The sequence below is a fragment of the Manacus candei genome, unplaced genomic scaffold (genome assembly GCF_025592945.1).
Source record: "Manacus candei isolate 608988 ecotype Guabito, Panama unplaced genomic scaffold, ASM2559294v1 h1tg000018l, whole genome shotgun sequence".
In the NCBI taxonomy this organism is placed as follows: domain Eukaryota; kingdom Metazoa; phylum Chordata; class Aves; order Passeriformes; family Pipridae; genus Manacus; species Manacus candei.
Genome location: NW_026138066.1, coordinates 6,597,741 through 6,618,898, shown reverse-complemented (window position 1 = coordinate 6,618,898; position 21,158 = coordinate 6,597,741). Strand labels below are relative to the sequence as shown.

At 44.6% G+C, this 21,158-nt stretch overlaps 1 protein-coding gene across 1 annotated transcript in view; it reads left to right on the top strand.

Annotated features, from left to right (window-relative positions):
* Positions 1-21,158, top strand: part of CACNA1I (calcium voltage-gated channel subunit alpha1 I) — a 174,969-nt gene that overhangs the window by 93,920 nt on the left and 59,891 nt on the right. The window contains exon 5 of the mRNA XM_051784181.1: positions 7,448-7,545. Coding sequence (XP_051640141.1) covers positions 7,448-7,545 — 98 coding nt within the window. The remainder of the gene's footprint in view (positions 1-7,447; positions 7,546-21,158) is intronic.

The window sequence follows — 21,158 nt, the reverse complement described above, 5'->3', positions numbered from 1 at the left end:
GGGCAAATGCACAGTTTGCTCTTCAAGTATATCTCAAGTGATCTGATAGCAGGGTCAGTACTGGGGACTGCCTGGCAGCCCTGTGCCTCCTGCACCATGGAGCAACCGATGTCCATATAGCAAAAAATCAGGTCCGAATAACCCATTAGTTGGGAGTCAGAGCATCCATGAAGACAACACTTTTAAGGAGTCATCCATGAATGACTGCAGCCCTGATGTGACTTGAGGGCTTCATGTGCTTAGCACAGTCCATGCAGTCTTGCCGCTGCCTATTCCCAATGTACCAGGACATGTTCTGCTTTCTTGCAGCTGTGAGCAAGTAAAGGCAATGGGAGCACGGGCCACAACTCAAAACTGACCAGGGGAAAAGGGACACCTAGAAAGAGTCTAACTTTTACCATAGCCCCCAGGACCTTTAAGAAAAGTGAGGATGTGGCTCTGGTTGGAAAGGAGAAGGGCAGGCATGGTGCAACAGTCTTAAAAAAATAGGTCCCGCTGGGCAGGCAAGTTTGCATCCACTAGTACATGTGCATCCTGTAGCTGCAGACTCAGAGTGGAAGCAGTAGCCCTCCTCTCTTGCCCAACATCTGGGCAGGCCTCATCAAAATCTCCTGGCTCTGCTTCTAAAATGTCCAGATGGGTTTACAAGAGATTGGATTCATGCCCTGCTCTCCTTGCGTACAAACTTGGGCATATCCAACCTTAGCAAGCGATGACTGGAAGTGTCTTGAACGTCACACATGCCCCATGCTCTACCTCTTCAGCTCTTTGATCTTCCTCCTGCCTCCTTGCTGTTGCTCCAATGCAGATAGCCTCCACTATCCAGACAGTTGTGGACACCAGAAAGTGGATTTTACTGCCTACCCTCCCTTGGAACACCAGAGATTTAGCTCAAAGAGCTTCTGAGGGAGCCTAGCCAGCCCTGTTCTCCGCACATTGCTACACCTCCAGCCACAAAGGACCCAGGACTGTGTGGATATAGTGATGCACATGCTTTTAAATTTCTTTTCATTAGAATGGCTCAATAACATAACAGTGGAGATACAGGACCATTGGGAGTACGGGCTTTGCTCCTTCTTTGTGTTGTAGCCATAGTCTTTGAAGCCAGAACAAAGGTAGCAGGACCTACTTCTCATCCTGATGTGTATGACAGAAGTGGGAGTATTTAGGGGTAAATCAGTCTCCCACCACCCCATAAACTGCAGGTGGGAGATTTGAGCTGTAGGATGGCTCATATATCAAGGGGGTGGACATTTTGGTAAACGGAAAGATGCCAGCTCCAACTTTTGGCATAGATATCTGAATAAAATATTCAGATAGGGAAAGCTGACAGACTTAGTCTTATGTTTTTCCTATGCATCCTATGTTTTTGGAAGTGGTAGAAATTATTTTGTAAAATTTGATGGCTGAATCAAGGAGACGAGGATGGAAAGGCACATTCTTGTACACAGAAGACATCGATTAAATCCCATCTAGTCATGGCATAGGTGCATGCCAGTCTTAGACCCCTGACATAGCTGAAAAGCTGAAGGAATTCAGAGCAGAGAGCAATTAAAGTCTTCTGCCTTGTTCATATCAGATACTCATAGATGTAAGAACCAAATAAAAGTCCACAGGCAGGAAAAGCTTCACTTCCCAAAGACACTCACAGCAAGTCCAAAATTACAGCTAGGAAGTCACAGCCTTAAAGTTTTTGGCTTCAGTGCCAACCTCAAATTTATTTGACAAAGAAATATGAATTGATTAGACTGCAGGTAATTAGATTTCAATTGAAAACTTCTATCAGAGAAGGGGAATTAGGCAGCTTTTGAATTTGACAAAACGTATTGGCTTTGTGTCATAAGAAAAATACTGCCTTGGTATTTTTCATGAATGCTTCCATTATACATTTTAAATACTGTTTCTTGGCTTCTAATTTTTAGCAAACAGAAGTTCAGAAGCTAAGATTAGGAAAGTTAATGAGTGTTTAATAAAGGTATAAGGAGATGTAAATATGAAAATGTAAATGGTAATGTTTGAAGTGTTTTAATAATGGATTTCATTGAATGTAATTGTGAGGTAGCAGGTAGCCAGGCATTGCATAACTACATTATCTTGGGTTTCATGTGCAGCAAGATAAAGTCTGAATTTTCTGGACTCCTTACATGTTTTTCATAATCTCTATTTTAAATAGCGTTAGTTTTTATTCCTCCATCCTGCTGGTCAGTCTGCTCTCCTGTGTCTGGCACAGAGCCACTCTGGCCATGCATTTCTGCTGTGGGACAGTGAGCACTGCTCTTCTTGAGTGCCAAGACAGATCCAAGCCCACGCTTGAGCTCACAGGTACAGAGGAGCAAAATTCCAGGCTGTAGTTGATGAAGCTATTCTGCTGTTGTTGAGGCCTCATGAGCACTGAAGGTTTGTATGCCAGTGGTTTGCACGCCCCCTCATCCCTGTTTACTCGCTGTCTGCTCTAGTGGCTTGGCATGGGGCGGAGCTACAGGAGACCAGATACTTTCTGGACAGGGTCAATGTGCTAACAAATTGCTCACTTACTCCCTGCGCTAGCTTGGTCTCATCTCTCTTTAACCTGAGGTCTGTTGTGTGCTCAGCTGAGCAGACGTACCTGGACATAGGCTAATGTTTATCAACAAGGCAGAGACTAAGTTGGAGGAGAAAGCAGAAAGATGATCAGTACGGAAAGGGACAAAAAGAATAAAGATGAAGATGGAAAAGAAAATAATGGATTGGGAAGGGAATTGAAGGATATGAGGAAAAGTGGAAAAACCTGAAGGAAAGTCAAGGGACAAGTGGCAAAACTGTAAATTAGGATGAAAGATTAAATTGCGAAGTGGAAATGTTGCAGGCAGGCATGAATCAGAGTGATGTAGAGAGAGAGAGAGGATAGGAAACAGGTGGGATACCTTGAGAGTAGGGAGGGAGGCAGAGCTCGAGTGGAAAGGTGTTCCCTGCCAGGCATCTCCCGGCTTCTGCAGGATGAACCCCATACATGCAGCTGGTGTCCCTATCCCATTTCCTATCCTGACAGCGTTCCCAACATGCATCAGTCTTGAGCTGTGTGATGTCGGGACAGTGCATGTGTCAATCCCCTCTCCTTCTAGAAGAGTTTCATATAGAAAGTTTCAAAGAAGAAAATCTCCAGCGAGGGAAGAAGTAAATTATTGTATATATTCAATTGTCTTGACAGCTCAGCACTCAAATTCCATCACAGATCAGGAGTTTCTGTCTGATTTAGCATAGTTTAAGCTTCTGAACCTGTCCCTCCACTCATCCACCCACACCAGAGGCCACAGAATACTTTAGTGGTGCCAGAAATGAGGTGTTGTTTCCCTCAGAAGAGGTGCATTCCACCCTGTCCCCTCATGATAAAGGGAAAGGACTCACAACCAGCATGGGCTTTTTTTTTTTTAATTTTTCCCGCATCCTAGACTTTGCCTGACTGCCCCTGGATGTTAAAGAAGCTAAGGTGTTTACAAACAAGATGTGCTTTAAGCAGCCAATAAAGGTGGGAGAACTAGATGAAGGGTAGTCAGGACGTGGGGATTACCCTTGCCCGTGGCACTGAGCTGCTACAAAGCAAGAACAAGGAGCCTGGAAATCTCCTGGAGTTCAACAAGGAGGCAACCATTTTGTACTAGCTGTAATGCTCCTTGCTCTTGGTTTACAAACACTGAGCAAACGTGGGGTTCTGCAGGTTGCTGGCATGATAAGGATCCAAGCACTGAGGGTTGAGTGCCTGCCTGAGAGTCCAAATAAGCACAGTACACCTGATTCACCATTGCAAGATCTTTAGACACAGACACAGCAAACGTGAACTTCCTGGCATAAATGTGCTGCCAGTTGCTGACTGATCACTTTTTGTGATAATCCCTTTTGACTCTCTGTCAACCCAACACCACCTCCATATATGGCAGTAGGAGATCGGGTGCAGCCCAGACCTAGAGGGGGTTATGTGTCTAGGCTGTCCAGGCAATGGAGAACAAGGCTGGCTGGAGAATGATAATAACAAGAAGAGCTGGGCTAACAATCCCTGAAATGCTGCAGATGCCTGTAGACTCCAGCAGAGTCACTTAGAGATCCCATTTCATTAGAGGAAGGAGGCAACATTTGAATTTATCAGTTTTACTTATACAGAAGATGTTTTGGTTTTTCCTTAATCAATGGAGTTTCATTTCACCTTGGTCATCTGCCAGCCTTGCACAAAGAGGAGTGTGAAGGTAGCTGATACTAAAGCCATCACTAAGAATGAAAATGCAAGAACAAGAGGCTCTAATACAAAATACACTGGAATTGCATTGAAGTTGTTTTGGTTACAATTTGCGTGACTACAACAGATATAACTCATCCATGGGGATTCAAGCATCCTGGATGTTCTCTGTTATTACAACCAAGATCAGGAGGTCTCAGGAAGAACTGTAGGCAGAAGGGGTCTGTTCATCGAACTGAAGCCCTGGGGCCTCCTAGGGCTGAGTTCATTTTTGTTAGTAGATGATCTCTGAAAAATTTAGCAGTTGCCCTTTTCTAACCCATCCTTGGGAACAGCCTGGTGTTTTCACTGGCAGTGTGATTGTCTGTTTGGCTTTTTTTGTCTGGCTATACTGGAATGTAATCATAGCAAATCTGCAGTCACTGAGGGCTGCAGGAGGCTGGCTTGCTGCTGTCTGAACCGCACAGTTGCAGCTAAGACAGCATTTGTCTTGCCCTGAAAGGACCCACAGTCACTACTCTGATGATTAGTAATTTTCTAGTGACACATGGACTGTACTACATAGGTGGCAAACTCATTCCAGCTAGGAGAGGGCAATGATGTGCACCTGGTTAAGGTTACTCCCATTGTAAGGCTAGCAACATGGCTGTAGCCACAAGAGGACAAAACTTAAATGGTTTGTAAACAGCGGTTCTATATTAAAAATAATTTTGCATGGTTAAGGCTAAGAAGAGATGTCACCTCTGTCCACTGATTTCTTGTCAGCCTGTTACTTTTCCCCTGCGTTCAGTTTCTGTGAGGGTCACCATGTTCTTCAGGACTTCTCATTTGGTTCCTTGCAGTTCAGAAAAGACCACTTTTTGGAATTAAATGTATTTTGAACTATTTGCTTACTTGGCATATGATTCTGTTTCAGGTTGTTCTGCTGTTGCCCCAAAAGAATTTTTTTTGCCTTCAGAAATTGGATCTCAACCCAGTGCTCTAGTGGATGCACTTTTTTAGGAGAGGAAAGTTCTGTGGGACTTCACCAAGCTTGGACATCTTTATGTTTCTGTGCATATACCTACCCCCTGTAACAGACTGCAGTGTAGGGACTCCTTCAGCCATGAAGCTACCTCTTCATGTCAAGTCTGTGCTGTGAAAAGCTGTTAGCTCATGTCCTAGGAGCAATACACCTATGTCTATAGGGTGTTTTGTCCATAACTGTAGTTCTAAAGTTTCAGCAGGTCTGTCTAATTCAGGAGTAACAACATGCTGATGAGGCAATGTTGTTTTATGCTTTTGGAGCAAGGTTGGTCAGTGCTTACAAAAAACCCTTGGTTCTTTGAACCACACAGGTATGTCCTTTGTATGATGTTCTGTAGTCATGTCTATGCATTTATATTTGTGGGCATTCCTCCTTTATACCCACTTCCCACTTTGATCTGACTAGATAGATCCTAAGCCTCTGTCTGTCACTAATGTTTTCTCTAGGCTAGTTGAATATTGCTGCTTGATTTAAGGTGGGGTTTTTTTGGGTTACATTTTTTTGGGGTGTGAATATTTTGATTATCTGCATGAAATCCCTTGTCTCTCCTTCTGCATTTGGCATATGTGGAACTGACAGCTCCAGGGAGGTAAATGAATGCCACTGTGTTTCAGAGGAAAAATTATTGCATGCAATTACCCTAAAAGTGCATGAGAGAACAGAGTGAAAGGAATGAGGGAGAGAAAGAGAGAGAGCATGAGAGAGAGTAATCACAACACTTCGACAGGTTTACCCCATCGTGTTTGAAAATCTTTCACTCTGACAAGTCCCCTTTGTGAAAGGTGTAGACAGATAACCAGGCATTAGCTCTTTGAGGTCCTCTTCAGTGGAGGGTAATCAATAGAATGACCAGTGCACTGGTCCATTTCACTAAATGCCTCTCCCTGATATTTTTTACAAACTAGATGTACCCCATTTCCCTCTTGATATCTCACTTTGGCTCTCTCATTCACTTTTCAGTGGTTCCTCAGCAGATGGATCTGAGTCAACGTTAGGTTGACTTGTGGGTCTTTCTGTATAAATTACAATGTATTTGTTCTGAGAAGGGGTGCAGTAACAAAAGGCTGTGTCCCCAGTCCCTCTCTATCTCTTGAGCCTTATTAAAAGGCCAAGGAAATGGGAGGTTTTGTAGCTTCATTATTCATGTCTGAGAAGAGATTCAGTAGAAGCAGTCCTTGTCCTGACTCTGCTGCTATTTCACCCACCAACTCTGTTACCCCCTTGGTCCCATCTGCACATCAGGGGAAGCTGGTGACAACAGCCCATGTCCACCTGGAGGCCTCATGCACCTATGTTCACAAAAATATGTAAAATGTTTTGAGATCCTCAAGTAGAAACTGCTGGCCGGGGTAAATGGTTAGTGTAATGGTTTCTCACCATGCTTTCAAAGAGGCAGGACATTTGCCATATTGGCAAGGAGGGAAGCGCTGGGCTAAGGGATGCTGAGCCAGGTCACTTTTTGTCACCTGCACCTGCAGCTCTCACAGCAAAGCTAATGCATTAGTCACACCTATTTGCACTTTGAGGTTATTTAGATAGCAGGTTGTTGTGTTAGGGAAGCTAAAGTCTAGCATATGCCCTAAAATTAGGCTTTCCCCCTTTTGGTTGGTGTCAGAAAGGAGTGATTCACAGGTATGGGGGAAGCCTCTCCACATAGTCAAAGCAGTTACCATTTTAAGTAAGAGAGTTATTTTCTAGGCGAGATAAAACAGGTTAGCTGAAGCTGCCTCCAGGGACTGTATCCTGCAGTGTGAGATGAGGAGAACACGGGGAGCACCGCACTGTGCTGCAGGTAACACTCAACAAAACTGGCTACACAGCCCTCTTTTCCTGGCCTTGTGTGAAATGGCCACTCCATGTGTGTGCCCTCACCAGCAGCACATGCTTCTTGTCAGTGCATCTTCATGCAGCTCCTTCCCCTCCTGATGGTCACAGCAGGTACGTGTTATCACATCTCCCGGCCTGCATCATGTGCGCTCTCACTGCTCACTGTGTTTTCTGCCAGAGGAGCTGTGGGCTCTGGTCTTGTTCCTGGAGAGCTAATGGAGACTCCAATTTTGCTTCCAAAAACTCAGACTTCATCCCCATGGCTTCCAGAAACTCTTCAATGAAGAAATGATAAATCTGTGGCTCAAGTCAAAATTCTGGATTCTTTTAAACTTTCTTTTTCTCTCTTTCTCTCTCTCTCTTTCTCTCTCTCTCCCCTTCTGCAGGATGGTGGAGTACTCCCTGGATCTCCAAAACATTAATTTGTCTGCAATCCGTACTGTCCGTGTCCTGAGACCCCTGAAAGCTATCAACCGTGTGCCTAGTAAGTCATGTTTCCCTGTCACACCTGCTCAGCTCAGTTTTTGGGGAGTACATGACCAATAAGGCTGCATGTGGTGGTGTTCTCCAGGCAGGGTTCGGGTACAAACTGAGTGGAGGCTTCTGCAGGGTATGTGCAGGTTTTTACCGATCAAAGGGCCAAGAGGTGTCATAGGATGGGCAGGAAAACAAGAGTTTCCCAGCATATCTGGTCATGGGCATTTTGTGCACAGCCATTTTGATGGTACAGGAACTGAAGTTGAACAATGTGCAGTAAAGGAAAGTGGGTTTTTCTTCCCTTTGCTGAAGAGCGTTGCAGGTTTGACAATGTCTTCAGCCTCAAAAAGGGCTGTGCGAAAGGTCTAAAGAGGGATGAGCTTGGGGAAGCAGGAAGAATTGGTTAGCTCAGGCTTTCACATGGTTTTCCAGATCCTCTCCTCTAAAAAATTTTCATGCCATTACAGCTTAGGGTCGTGTAATACTGACTGTTTTTTCTTTCCTCCTTGCCTTGTACTTTGCACTCCCTCTTTTGTGCCAACCATCCCCGCTGTGAGCTGGCATGTGTATGAGCCAGGCTGAGCACTACTGGGAATGGGGATGCCAGGGCTGTGCCTGAGCCTGGATGTGTCAGTAGCCAAATTGCTGCTCACCAGCACCATTTTAGTTTGACATACAGCCCTCAGCTCAGGTCTGCATCTAAACCAGAGATATGTTGTAGCCCTCGGGCATATCCGTGCACGTGCACTGCACCCACAGTGGAGGTGGTCCATTCATAACCCTTGCATCTTCCCTTCCCAGAGGATGGGGACGAGACCACCCTCTTCACCATGCTTTGAAGTTTTTGGTGGTGCTGAACTTCTTCCTTCACCTTCCCTTCCTTTGTCTCCCTTGTTTTTCTTTTTCTCATCAGTGGTGCTCTTCTTGCAATCCTGAAGCAAGTAAGCAAGCATTGCTATTGTTATTGAACTGCAGGAAACATGCAGGTGGCTCAGGTTTTTCCATGGTTGTATCCAGGTGTATGGAAGTGAACTGGCAGACAGGATGCATGCCATTGAGATCAGGGGATTGCGAGAGCACTGCACTCAGCCTGCCGTGTCACTCAGATGTTTCTGGCTGTTCCCTGTGCAAAGGCAGCAGCTCCCACATGCAGCCCCATGAGACTTCCCCATAATCTCCCTAATCAGATTGTATGCAGTGGCTAAGACCTCACCAGAGCTCTCCTAATCCTTCTCTCAAGCTCAGATGCTCCTTTTTCTTTTCCAGTTCTGAGGGAGTTTGCACAGTTGACCCAGTCTGCATCATATGCTTTTCCTTGTGCTAAAGTCACTTCCATGATGACGCCTATTTCCTGAACATGTTGTGGAGGTGGATTTGAGGGTCTCTAGTTCCATGCAAAGCCCTTCTAGAACAGAGTCTTGTCCCTCTTCCTAGGTACACTTTTGACTTTGAGCAACAGCCATGAGCAGAGAGTGCTGAAAGGTGTGATGGAGAAACTGAGGCACAGTCCTCTGTGCCCAGCACGGCAGGAGGATGCCAGGCAGAAGAGCAGCTGGTTGGGGCACTGAGAACTACACCCAGGAATGTAACAAGTCCATCATGGGGTGATAAGGATGGGAGTCAACACAAGCTTTTGGCTATTGACTGTCAGCAGAACAATTCCCCCAGCCTGTCTCCATCTCTCTGGCACTTCTTCAGAGGGGGGAGAGGACAGGGAACCAGTCCTGGTCCTGGCAGTGGGTATGCACTGTAGTGTCAGGAGGCACCCTTTCTGTGAGGGGTAGGCTGGAGGTTGTGCATGGCAAGCTAGCCCCTTGCAGAAAGCGTACTGCCAGCTATGTGAGAGCAACACCATCCTCGTGTTATGCAGCCTCCTTTCTTCCCTGCTTCATCAGGAGTCCCACGAGTTTGTGCTCAGACTACTTTGAGACTGATCCCTGTTACAGGGTAGACTTAACCCTGATGGAGAGCAGAAACATCCTGAGTGACATCCAATTACCTCCTACAGGTGTCTGCCATTTTAATTGATGGACACTGGTGGTCAGGAGCAAAGACTGACAGAAAATCAAGGCCTTCTTCTATTTCTGTTTATCTTCTGGAACAGCCAGAGATGCCCCAGGGAAGAGTAGTGTGAGCCACGTCAGAACTGACCCATCAGGGACCTGCTCCATGCATGCAGAGGCACCAGAGATGCTTTTCATCATCTCTCCTGACCTTTGCAGAGCAGAGGCCATTGAATTTCCTCTGGCTGTCCCTGCCATGACACTACCTGTCTGCTCCTTTTATCAGTATGAAACTTTACCTGTATGAAATTGATGCTGTTTTAATTTCCACTCTGTGGTTAAATATTTATGTATTTTTCTTGCTATGTAAATCTGTGGTTATATGCAGAGAATGTTTTGGAAGAAAGACATCTTGTCATTAATTAAAAAACAAAAAACCAAAACAAAACAAAAAAAAAAAACAAACCCAAACTGGATTCCCTGGGAGAGGAAGCATTGACTTGAGGGCTGAAAACTGGCAAAGAGGCTGTAAACAAAGGCTGGTGATAAATGGAGCTGCCTAGTGGGCTACAGCAAACATAATTAATGGGACCTTTGGCCACAAATCTTTTTTTAATGCCTTTTTAAAGTTCTTCATTACAGATCTGAAGTAAGAGGAAAGTCTATTAGTGAGATGTACTGATGATACCAAGCTGGAGGTGTTGCAGGTGCTAACAAAGAAAGTGGGAAATCAGACAAAAGGAGGTAGAGGGAGATTGAGGTCATGGTTGTGAGTGTGAGATATCTGGAGAGAGGCGGTAGGGTTAATCTCAAAGGCAGATATTCAGCCACGTCCAAAAGGCTGTGACGGGACATTGTGGCCCAGTGTTCACCAGTGGCCATTTCAAAGGCTTCCACGTGGGCACCTGGGTAGGGACAGATTTTCACAGAGAAGTCTGGCTATGTGGACTGAATAAAGGCAGACTATTATTAGGAGAATGGACAAAGTGATTAGGAACCTGACTGATTACAGTATGAGTGGAAGAATGCTCAAGTGTCTGTTGGGGTAGATTATTTAGCGCCCAAAGAACAGTAACACTCGACCAATTAGCTAGTGTTTGAAAAATCCACATACTGAAGTGAAAAATTTCTGGAGAATTTCGAGAGAAATTTCATACTACATGACAGAAAAAAAATAACGATGTCAGAAAATTAGAAGAGAGGAAATTCACAAGGAATTTCTAAGGAAACAGTAGCAAACATGGTAGAGGAAAAAGTGTCACCTGTTAAATAAGTTAAGTAAACTTATACTCTTGGCAGGTGGGCAAGGCTGAAGTTTAAATGCCCAAATTGGGTATGTCTAAATACTGCTTACCTATGCTCATTTCTTAACATGTTACTGAAAGCCCTTCCTCACAGTGAGACTTCTGAGGCTTTGAAACAATATCACGCAAGGAGCTGACAAATGCTATTTGTGTGTGCCATGCTCATTATCTATGTTTTAAGGGATGCATAGACTCTCTGAATCATGACAGTAGAAGAAAAGGACATCCAGTGTAATCAAAAGGTGGTAAATGTCCATTAAGAATGACATTCTCCACCCAGTTCATAATTAGGCTGTAAAACTCTCTGCCTTTGGGAGTCCTTCCAGTCTCAAATCAACTAAGATGCACTGTGTAAGTAAAGGAAGCAAAATGGGATTTTCCAGGGGAAGCCCCATCCCTGGAAGTGTTCAAGGCCAGGTTGGATGGGGGCTTTGAGGAACTAGTGGTTCTTGTCCATGGCAGAGGAGCTGGAACTAGATGATCTTTAAGGTCACTTCCAACCCAAACCATTCTATGATTCTGTGAGAGCTCACACAGAGACACTTCTAGATTTCCAACTTTCTTATGTCAGGGTTAGAGCTGATCTTTAGCTACTGGTTATAAGCAACTGATTGCATTTTTTGCAGTTCTCAGCAGGATGTGCTACAGATCATTGACAGATTTCCCTTCTGAATGAAGAAGCCTGGGGTTCTGCCACACTTGATCATGTCATTTCCATTCTCATGTCATCTTTGAAGTGTACTAGAGAAAACATGAGGAGCCCTAGTTTTGTAATATGTATCACGCCTTCTTATCTCTTGCATTCTTGATTACAACCCCAGGAACTCAGCCTTTTGGGGCTTTTTTCGAAAATGTGAGGGAAAAAATTAAAGATAGTTCTGGTCCTATTAGCACGTGATTTGATTCCATGGCAGTGAGTTGGTCTGACAAGCCCTGCAAGTCACTGAAGAAGTGTAAAAAGGAAAAAAAATACCCTCCAGATCTTGTCAGGGGTAGTTGCTTTCTGCTCCAGGCATGTCTGTGTCCTAGTCTTGGGGTGAAATTCCCCATCCATTTGTTGTTATTATCATTTTGTGATTGTGTGTCAGGTTGCTAGGTGAAACATTGCTGTTTGCAGCTCTTTCATTGCTTCTTCTCATGGCAAGGCACAAGATCTGGAGGGGGAGGCTGGTTTGGTTTTATTTCTGCCTACTTTTGACTCATTTTTGATAATTTGAATTTCTTGCACTTCTGTTATTAAGTTTTTTGACATTGGAGCAGAAAATGTTTCTTCAGTTTATTCTTTCTTGTTGCCAAGGCCTTATGCAAAGAAAAGCCCTTGCATTATGTTTGATGTCTTTGAGTTTCCTCTTATAATTTAGTAACTGATTCATCATTTGGAAGCAGATTATTTCAGCTGACCACACTGTATGAAACTGAAGAGTCTGTTGCAGTGTTGCATAGCAACTTTATGGAGTAGAAAGGGTATACATGTGCTAATACTCGGTGTGTAAGTGCAGTAATATGTATGTGGAGTTATAAGCATTAGAAATATGTTATATGTTTATTACTAGCTGTGCAGGAAATAGAATTTCAGATTTGTGGGGAGTTCCGCTTTTTCTAAATGTGGTTTATTTTTAGTCACAACAAAAATAATCTTTTCCCATCCATTTTAACATGGCCTTATGCTGCCTAATTTTAGGTGGTGTGTTTGGTTTTTTGATTTTTTCCTACACTTAGTCATGGCAAAGAAGTTTAAAAATCAAAAATCCTCAATCATGCCATTTTAGTATAAAAATGATTTTCTCTCATCTTGTCCTCTTTTTTGCTAAATGTTTTAATAACTATTGCATCATTTTTATTTCAATGAAATAATATTTTTTGCTGGTAAATGTGCTGTGTAGGAAAATCTTGATCTAGTTCCATTTTTCTTTATCAATGATTGTAATTATAGTAGCTCCATGGGTCCAAATAGACTGGAGTTTTCTACTTTTCTTCTTGAAGATATCAAGATCCTAAAGATATAAACCAAGATTTTTTATTTCAGTCTTTCTCATGTTTCAGACCAGGTGAATGAGACCCAGTGATTGTCATCAGCAGACTCAGGAATACAACTGCCATTTCCTAACTCTTAGCTCTGCATTCATCTCACTAGACTGAAGCACTAATATAAAAATAGTCTAAAGCAGATGAATCCTGGAGTTGGAAAAACAGATGTTTTGCATTTATATGCCTGCCTTAAATCTGTATTCCACACCAAGCTACCTGTGCTTAGTGCTGTAACAGTGCCTAAGATAGAGCAATCTGGCCATGAACCCTGCACTTGGCATGGGGAAAAAGTGATGACATTTACTTCTCTAAATGTGTTTTTGAAGGACTAATTTCACTGATGAGTGTGTGTGAAATTAGCTTCTGACTGAGATATATTAGGCTGCAAAACAATCTCTTTTAAAGCTAGATCAGACAAAGAACAAGCACATTTGACAGGCACAGTCCTGCCCTAGCAGTTGGAAATGCAAAGGGATTATGAAGTTCCTCTTCTAAATCCCTCCCCCCCAGGGTCTTTGCTTCAGATGCTTCCATCTTTTTGCAAGTGGACTGTCACTCGCTTGTTCTCTTCCAACGTTGATTCCCTTTCAAAACTGTCCTCTTCTATTTGACTCTTTTGGAAGTATATTTTTCCCCTCTCAGCTTTATTTGTGAAGTAATAACTGAAAATCAGATACTGTTATATTTTCCAAATATTTAGACTTACCTCATTCACAGTTCTTTGTAGAAGCTGCTCTGTAAATCTTTATTATCACATCTCAGTGACAAACAAACCAAAATGTGCAAATGTGTATACACACAGATTTATCCACATGCAGCCAAAGTCTTGTGCAGGTTAGTACAGGTACAGGAGTGATGTTCTCTCACCGAAAAAGGTCACAAAGCACTTTTCATTCCCTAGTCAGGCTGTGTGACACAAATGTATTGAAAGGCAAAGCTGCCAGCTTTCTGTAGGCTCTGTCCCAGACAGGTGGGCAGTGAAAGGATGGAGAGAAGCTGACAGGGAATGGACTTGACCAATGGGGTCAAGTTCAGTCTGTGTCCTCTGTTCCCAATCCAATCTCCTAGCCAAATGGAGCAAAGCACTCAATAGAGCAATGTGATTTATGCCTGGAGCAGGCCATTAAAGGATGTCTTTCCTCTAAGAAGGGTACAGATCAGAGATGGAAACGTATTCAGAGCTGCAGTATCCTGTATGTGCAGCTCTCTATCAAGTCAGTCAAGCCCTAAATGCTCAGGCTTGCTCAGAATACAGGGAGCAGTGCAAAGGGGAGCAGAGCAGAATGAGGATCAATAGAGATGAGAGCAGAGAAGGAGCTTGGCTAGAAAGAGAAATGCACAGGAAGCAAACAGGGGGGTTTGCCGGGCACAGCATGTGAAGGTGTGATGCACCTCTGTGTGTAGGATAATGCATAGACAGGGGGGGGGGGGGGGGGAGAGAAGGAAATCAAAACCAAAACAAAATCAAGGACTAGTATAAAGAAAATCTATTGACTCTCAGATAAATATGCTGGATGAGTTTGTGAATTGATGCTTCTCTGGAGCTGTTTAAAACTGGTCTATCAGAGGCCCACATATTGTAGTGATGGAGGAAATCTTCATAGAATTATAGAATGGTTTGGGCTGGAAGGGACCTTTAAGATCACCTAGTTCCAACCCCCCTGCCATGGGCATGAACATCTTCAAGTCGACCAGGTTGCTAAAAGCTCCATCCAGCCTGGCCTTGAACACTTCCAGGGATGGAGCATCCACAACTTCTCTGGATGTTCCAGTACTTTACAACTCTCACAGTAAAGATTTTTTTTCCTGTATCTAATTTAAGTCTTCAGTCACCGAAGACAGGTTGCAATTTTATTTACTTGTTGTCTGATCTCAGTGCTGTTTTTCATGTGGACTCCAAGTGTGTAATATGTTGCCAGGTAATCATGGGAGAAAGTAATCTTTCCCTCTCTGAAGCAGTCCACTCAATTTCACTATTATTAGCAAGTATTCAAAAGTCACAAATTGTGTGCTTGTAGGTTATCAGACGGGTTTAAAGCTGTGAGATTTGAAAAAGCAAAAGGAAAACCAATCACAGATTATATTTCTTTTTTCCCATGGCTTTCAGACCCTTAAATCTGTGACTCAGATCTTTTAGTCCTCTTCCCCCCCCCCCCCCATAGTAGTGGGGAATAGAAACTTCTTTTTTTTTGCTGTAATCTGGCATTGTCAAGTCATAACAATATTTCACACCTAAAGGTTTCTGCCATGCTTCCCAAGACTCACAATAAAAATCACAACAGTCAGTAACAGCATCTTGGAGTTTGTGTAAAGCAAACCTGGAAAAAAACAAAACAAAACAAAATCATAAAAAGACCTTTGTCGGAATCTTTATTTCTTCCTTCTCCCGGAGGAGAACCTGCACAGCCAGAATTTTAAAAAATGCTCATTGCCTCACAGCTCCCATTGTGACAATTCTACTGCCTGTTCAAACAAGCTCAGCCTCCAGTGTACACAGCACTCATGAAAGCCCAGCCATGTATTTTGCTGCCTAAATGGGAGCTGAGCTGTTTTGCAAAATCTGTCCCATGGGACCTATCAAGAAATGGATACCATGGAAATGTGAGCAATAATGACAGTGTATTATGGGGTGAAAGATAATGTCATATTACACTAATGCAAATTACACTTTGTGTGTGTGGGCAGGGCAATTTACAACCATAACCTTAAATTTCTCTATCTTTGTGCATTTTGGGGCCCGATTCTCCTGTTCACACTCATTTCACCTAACATCATGTCACTGCCTGCAGTAGAAAGAAACATGATTCATGCCAGTGACAGCAAGAGGAAATCAGCTCCCTTAAATCTGAACCAGAAGTTGCATTAACACTGTTTTACATAATATTTTGCATTATTCTGTCCCACTTACACAGCACTAGAGATGTGTAAAGAACTTGAGGATATTTATAGAATGGAGGCAAGTGGCTCACAGCCACAGCACTGGAGTTACCTTGCCTGGTGTTGGGTGACCCCAGCAATTCTGAAAGAAAAGCTGGTGCTGTATGTTTTTAATAGACTCTTCACTGAAAGTGAATGCAGTCATCATTGCAGTGATAAATGGGGAAAAAATGAGATTATCAGTGAATGAACTACTGTAGCAGGTGGTAGTAGGTGTTGCTTATTAGATGTTCAGTATTACAAAAAAGAACAGAACGACAGCAATCCCCCAGAGAGACACCTCTCTAAGAATTAATCTGACACCTGTCATCACTCTCCAAGACAAGGTTGCTTAACAGTCCAAAGCTTGCAAGGTGATAATGGAGAGAGAGTGAAGAAAGGGCTGCTGACTGAGACCTTTGCCTGCATTTGTTTCTGCTCATGTCACCGATTATGTGGCTACCAACCATGCTATGGTGGCACATACTGAATGTGAATGCTCTTGGTGGAGGAGCTTTCTGTCGTTATCCATGAAACCTCAACTGGGCTCATAGCACCCATAACAAGGTGTAGCTTGCTGCAGAGCTTGGATGTCTCCTTTGTGGATGACAGAAAAGCCTGGACTGGGGCCATCCTTTTTCCAGAGATGTCAGCATTTAGGTGTCAAGACATTCGCTGGATTTCACCCTCTTTCTTGAGGCCACTGTAACCCTGGGGTCAGGTCTGCAATTAGGAGGCTTCACTTCTGAGCTTGCTTCTTCAAAACACCTGGAAGCTCCACCTGAGCCCCCTTTGGCAGTCTGCTGAGCACTGTGGCTATGCAGCACCCATGTGTTTATTTGCTCATCTTCCCCCTGCCCCAAGGAAAACTGCTTATCTCTGGTTTCGTTTGCACTCTCTTTTTGGCAATTGTTTTAGCTGAATGTCTGTTGGGAGATGTTCTAAGTGGTGTATTTTTTCTCCCCTCTTACTTTGCTTTTTGATCCTTATGTTGACCTGACCCGATCCATGTCTTGCTCTCCAACTGAAAAGAGGTGAGGTCTGTGTTAGTCCTTGGATCACAATGGATTTGTTTCTACAGCCTTGGAGAAAGCTTAAGAGAGTTCTTTCTCTTTTATGAGTATACTCTAAACATACTCTGGAAAGCTCTGTTGTCCCAGCAGGGGGAAGCTCTGGCCAACAGTTTTTTTCTGGAGTTTTTTGCCTCAGGCTTAACTTGAGGAATACTTTAAAGGTAAGGGCTGAGGAAACTTAATTCTTGAACTTGATTCAGTATTCTAAGGGAAGTCACTGTACCAAGATGAGGCTTGATGTGCCTATGTTACTGTGAAAATGAACAACAGTTCTTTGTACTGGCTGAAGCTTTATAAGTACTGCAAATGTCATGTTTTGATATTTTCTGTGGTCACACTGAGGAGTGACAAAGATTAAAATAATTTGAGGTTATGTCATGAACAGGTTGTACAGGATGTGTCTAAGCCAGTCAGAGCTGCTAGAAGGCTTTGCTTGACTGTAAGGCAAAAGTGAGGAATTTCTGAGGAACTTAACCAGTGCTCCTGAACTATGGATCATGCTGAAAATCTGCAAGTGCAAAACCCCCAGCTCTAAATGTATCCTACAAGGGTACATGGCAAGGGAGACAGCAAACACCAGGAACTTGATGAAGAGATCAATGGGAAGACTTTGCTCATCTGAGTGAGGCCAGTGTGTCTGGGGCAGTTTTTCCATAGCAGCAGAGCTGGCTTAAGGTCTCTCACTGTCTCATATCATCAACTGGACCTGCCTTTCCGTAGAGTTCATTTAATTTGGGTCTGGCTATCCATCTGGACATGCTCTCTCTTGCATTGGTGATGGTCTGCAACGTGAATGAGGCTGGATTTGCAGCTTGAGGACAAGGCACCTGGAGCTGCGCACCAGCTGTTCCAGCTGAGCTCACTTCACTTACACCTTACACTTGTTGTTTGCAGGAGAGGCCTCAGTTAGGAGGAATGCAGCAAAGGGAAAAGGTCTGTGTGGCGGGGAAAGCTGTGAGTTATAGTATCAGTGAGCTTGGCAGTGTGTCTACTATTGGACAAACAGCTGACTGGTGTCTCTTTGCAGCAGTTTGGCTCCACAGTTTAGCTGATGTTCAGGAATGTAATGTGTGAAATGATAGCTAAACCTCAGATCAGCAAGAGATTAGTGAGAAGGGCCACAAGCTGGAGCACCAGCTTGCACTGTGCACAAAAAATGAAATTATTTTCACTACAGGCATTGGCTGCAAAAAAAAAAAAAAAAGGTGCATTTCTTTCAGTGTACTTTCTGCATAACCTATCTGCTGGAATGGTTCCTCAGTTCTGAAAATTTCCATAACGGAGCACGCACAGGAAAATCCTGCCAACCACATGCTAGCGGGATGGACTGCCATGTGTCCTGGGGCAGGGGAGGAAGGAAAGAAGGCACGCTTGGACAAGCAGCCTGGCCGAGGAACATAATGACACTTCACTCTCTGCATTCTGCAAAATATCCTGCCAGCTACGGTCACAAGTGCTGATGGGAAGTAGATTTGCTTTTGCTCCAGTTAAAATGACAATGGGTGGCTTGGTTCACGATGCAGATGAGATGGGTGCTGAGAATTATGTTCTCTTCCATCTGGTTTACTCAGAGCAGGGGAATGATGCTTCAAACAGCTATCTCCTTTTGACTTCACATGCACTAGCTTTCTCCCTCACTCTATAGCTGGGTAGGATTTGAAAGCCTCAGAGGTGAGTGAGATATAAGAAACCAGAAACAACAGGATTTCTCACCCCCTCCTGAGCCAGGCCCCCGTTCAGATCACAGTGTGATTAGCACTAGGGAGTGAATCAGCTCAGCTGTCGGCCCTCACTCTGGGAAAGAGGCAGGTGGAAAGAAGGCGAAGTGACAGAGCGATGCTGAGCAGGGGCAGGGGCCGGCGGGGCGTGCCTCCGGGCACACCTGCACTGCGCAGCCGGCTCTGGCTGCCCGGAGCCTCCTCGCCAGCCCTGCCCCGGCTGCTCGACCCCGCCGGGCCGCTGTGCCGGGGCTGCCACGTGCCAGACGAGTCTGCTTGGCTGTGACGGCCGGGCTAACCAGGGTTGATGGCAAGTGTCTGGAGGGAGCGAGGGTCACTGAAGAGTTTGTCAGGAAGGGCCTCTGGATGCTACCGGGGTGAGACAGACGATTTCCTTTTTTTACAGACCCAGGAGGGAGCTCAAAGACAGCTCAGCCCTGTGCTTCCTGCTGCTAGCTCACTTCCTGGCACTCCTTTCACCCTCCCACCATTTTTTATCCCTATAACATACTTTGCCCCATCTACTGCTGTGTTTGAGTGGTGGCTTTGCTCCTGCAGGATGTCCTATCAAGATTAGCCCTACCAGCAAGGTATAGTCGAGCACCCTTCTCTACCCCTTGCCCGAGGGCATGGGTAAGCAGCAGGAAGCATTATGTGGGTATTGTTTCGTGGAGATCCTTCCTTGGATGCCCACAGCTGAGGCCATTTTGTTTCTTTCTTTCCCTTGGTCTCCTTGTGAGAGTGAGTGGAGAAAAGACCTTTCAGAGCCCACACCTGGCACTCATGAATATTTCATGTTTCTTGCTTTTCTTTCCCTTGAAGAGCAGAACCTTTTCATATTTGATGCCCTGGAAGGCTGTTTGGTTGCTGAATGTTACTTCATCGGTGCTCTCCCTCCCTGCTTTTCCTCCAGACTGCCCAGCCCTTCTTCCTTTCTCTTCTTGAGCAGTGTCTTCTTTTTTTAAAAGGATGCTTAGGAAAAGGTCACTGTCCCTTTCATATCCCCTCCTTGCTGTGAGCCAGCATGGCTTCTGCTCTGCCAGTGGTGAAGGATAAATGGGGATGTGGGTAAAGGTAGCACTGGGGAGGGAGGCCAGGAAATGTGTGCACATAAGCTGAGGAGCAGCACAGAGGCAGAGAGGAGTTGTAGGCACAGCAAGAGAAAAGTAAAGTGACAGAGGCAGCAGAAGGATTTTGCTGAAGAACTGGTTTTCCAACACCTTACAGAATTTGTCATGCAAGATGCACTGGTGTTGCTGTGGGTGACAGCTTGTCCAGCGAAGGCCCTTTGGAAAAAGGGAGGCATCCCAGTTCCCCAAAACAGAATGCTCCCGCAGCTCCACTGACAAATATGCCTTCTGACCATTTCTGTTGCCCAGCACTTGCTTTAAAGACCTCATTATTTTGGCCTCCAGGCTCTACAGTATATCCTTCCCTATTATCCTTAGCTTTTTCAGCCTTTCTCCCTCTTTTCCCTTGTAGTGTTTGAGGAACCAGGGACTGTTTGCAACTGTTTGCTTCCAGTCAGGCTGCGTAGACCCTGAAACACTGTGAGTCCTGCCTGAGTGGGGTGCGTTCCCTCCTGCCCATGAAGGTGTTCAGACACCTGGCAGTGAGGGCCTTTCCTTGGAAACCTGCAGCAGATGTCCTAGCTTGGCTGCTAGACCAGCCCGTTTCTTCCTGGGGGATGGAGGACTGCAAAGAACTAGCCACAGACTGACTGGGTTGCTGGCTCAGGAGTGAATAGGGAGGCTGAGAAACCTTCCACTCAGAGTTCCCATGGTGACATACAGGCACAGCACCAAAATGCCATAGCAGAGGACTGGGCTCAGGGTCTCTGGCCTGAGTATTGCAGGTGGCAGGGGAGGCTAACAAGGAAGGAAAGAAAGATACTGAGCTTGTATTTACACTGTGCCTTTCATCTATGTGGAAGTAAAAGCTGAAGTACTGCCACTAACTGGGTGAACTCAGCCAAGGAGGTCCATTTGATGGACCAAACTGATGCATCTGGTGAGAAACAGGTTCTCAGAGCAGTTGCTTTGTAGTTTAGGTCAGGAAGCAAAAGAGGCTTTGCATAAAGTGAAGTGATGGATTTGTTTTAGAGATACTTGGCCCATAGGAGAATTGCAATTGATGTTTGGATGGGTGTAGCTTCCGCATTCCTGCTTGTGGAAGAGCCAGTCTCATATCCACAGTCAGCATAAATGGGAAGACAAAGATGAATCTGTTTTAACAACGAGATTTTAAAAAAATAGACATTTAGTTTCATTTAGACTTAGAAGTGGAACTTATCAATGCTGAAAGTTTTTGTGATGTAGAAAAGATGCCAAGTGATGGGTCCACCGGCCAGTTCTTGGGTCATGGCCCCAGGTACCCAGAGGGCCTATCATGAGGGCATTAGCTATGATCTTGGTGCTGTGGTTAGCATAACCTTGTACCATCAGTAATCCTTCTGAGAGTCAGGATGGACAACGTATGGGTAGGCAGGGATGCTTCCAAGAGAAAGGCAGACAAGTTTCATGAGTCATTTGTCTTCTCTTGGAACATGGACAAAATCAATATTTGCAAATTATGACCC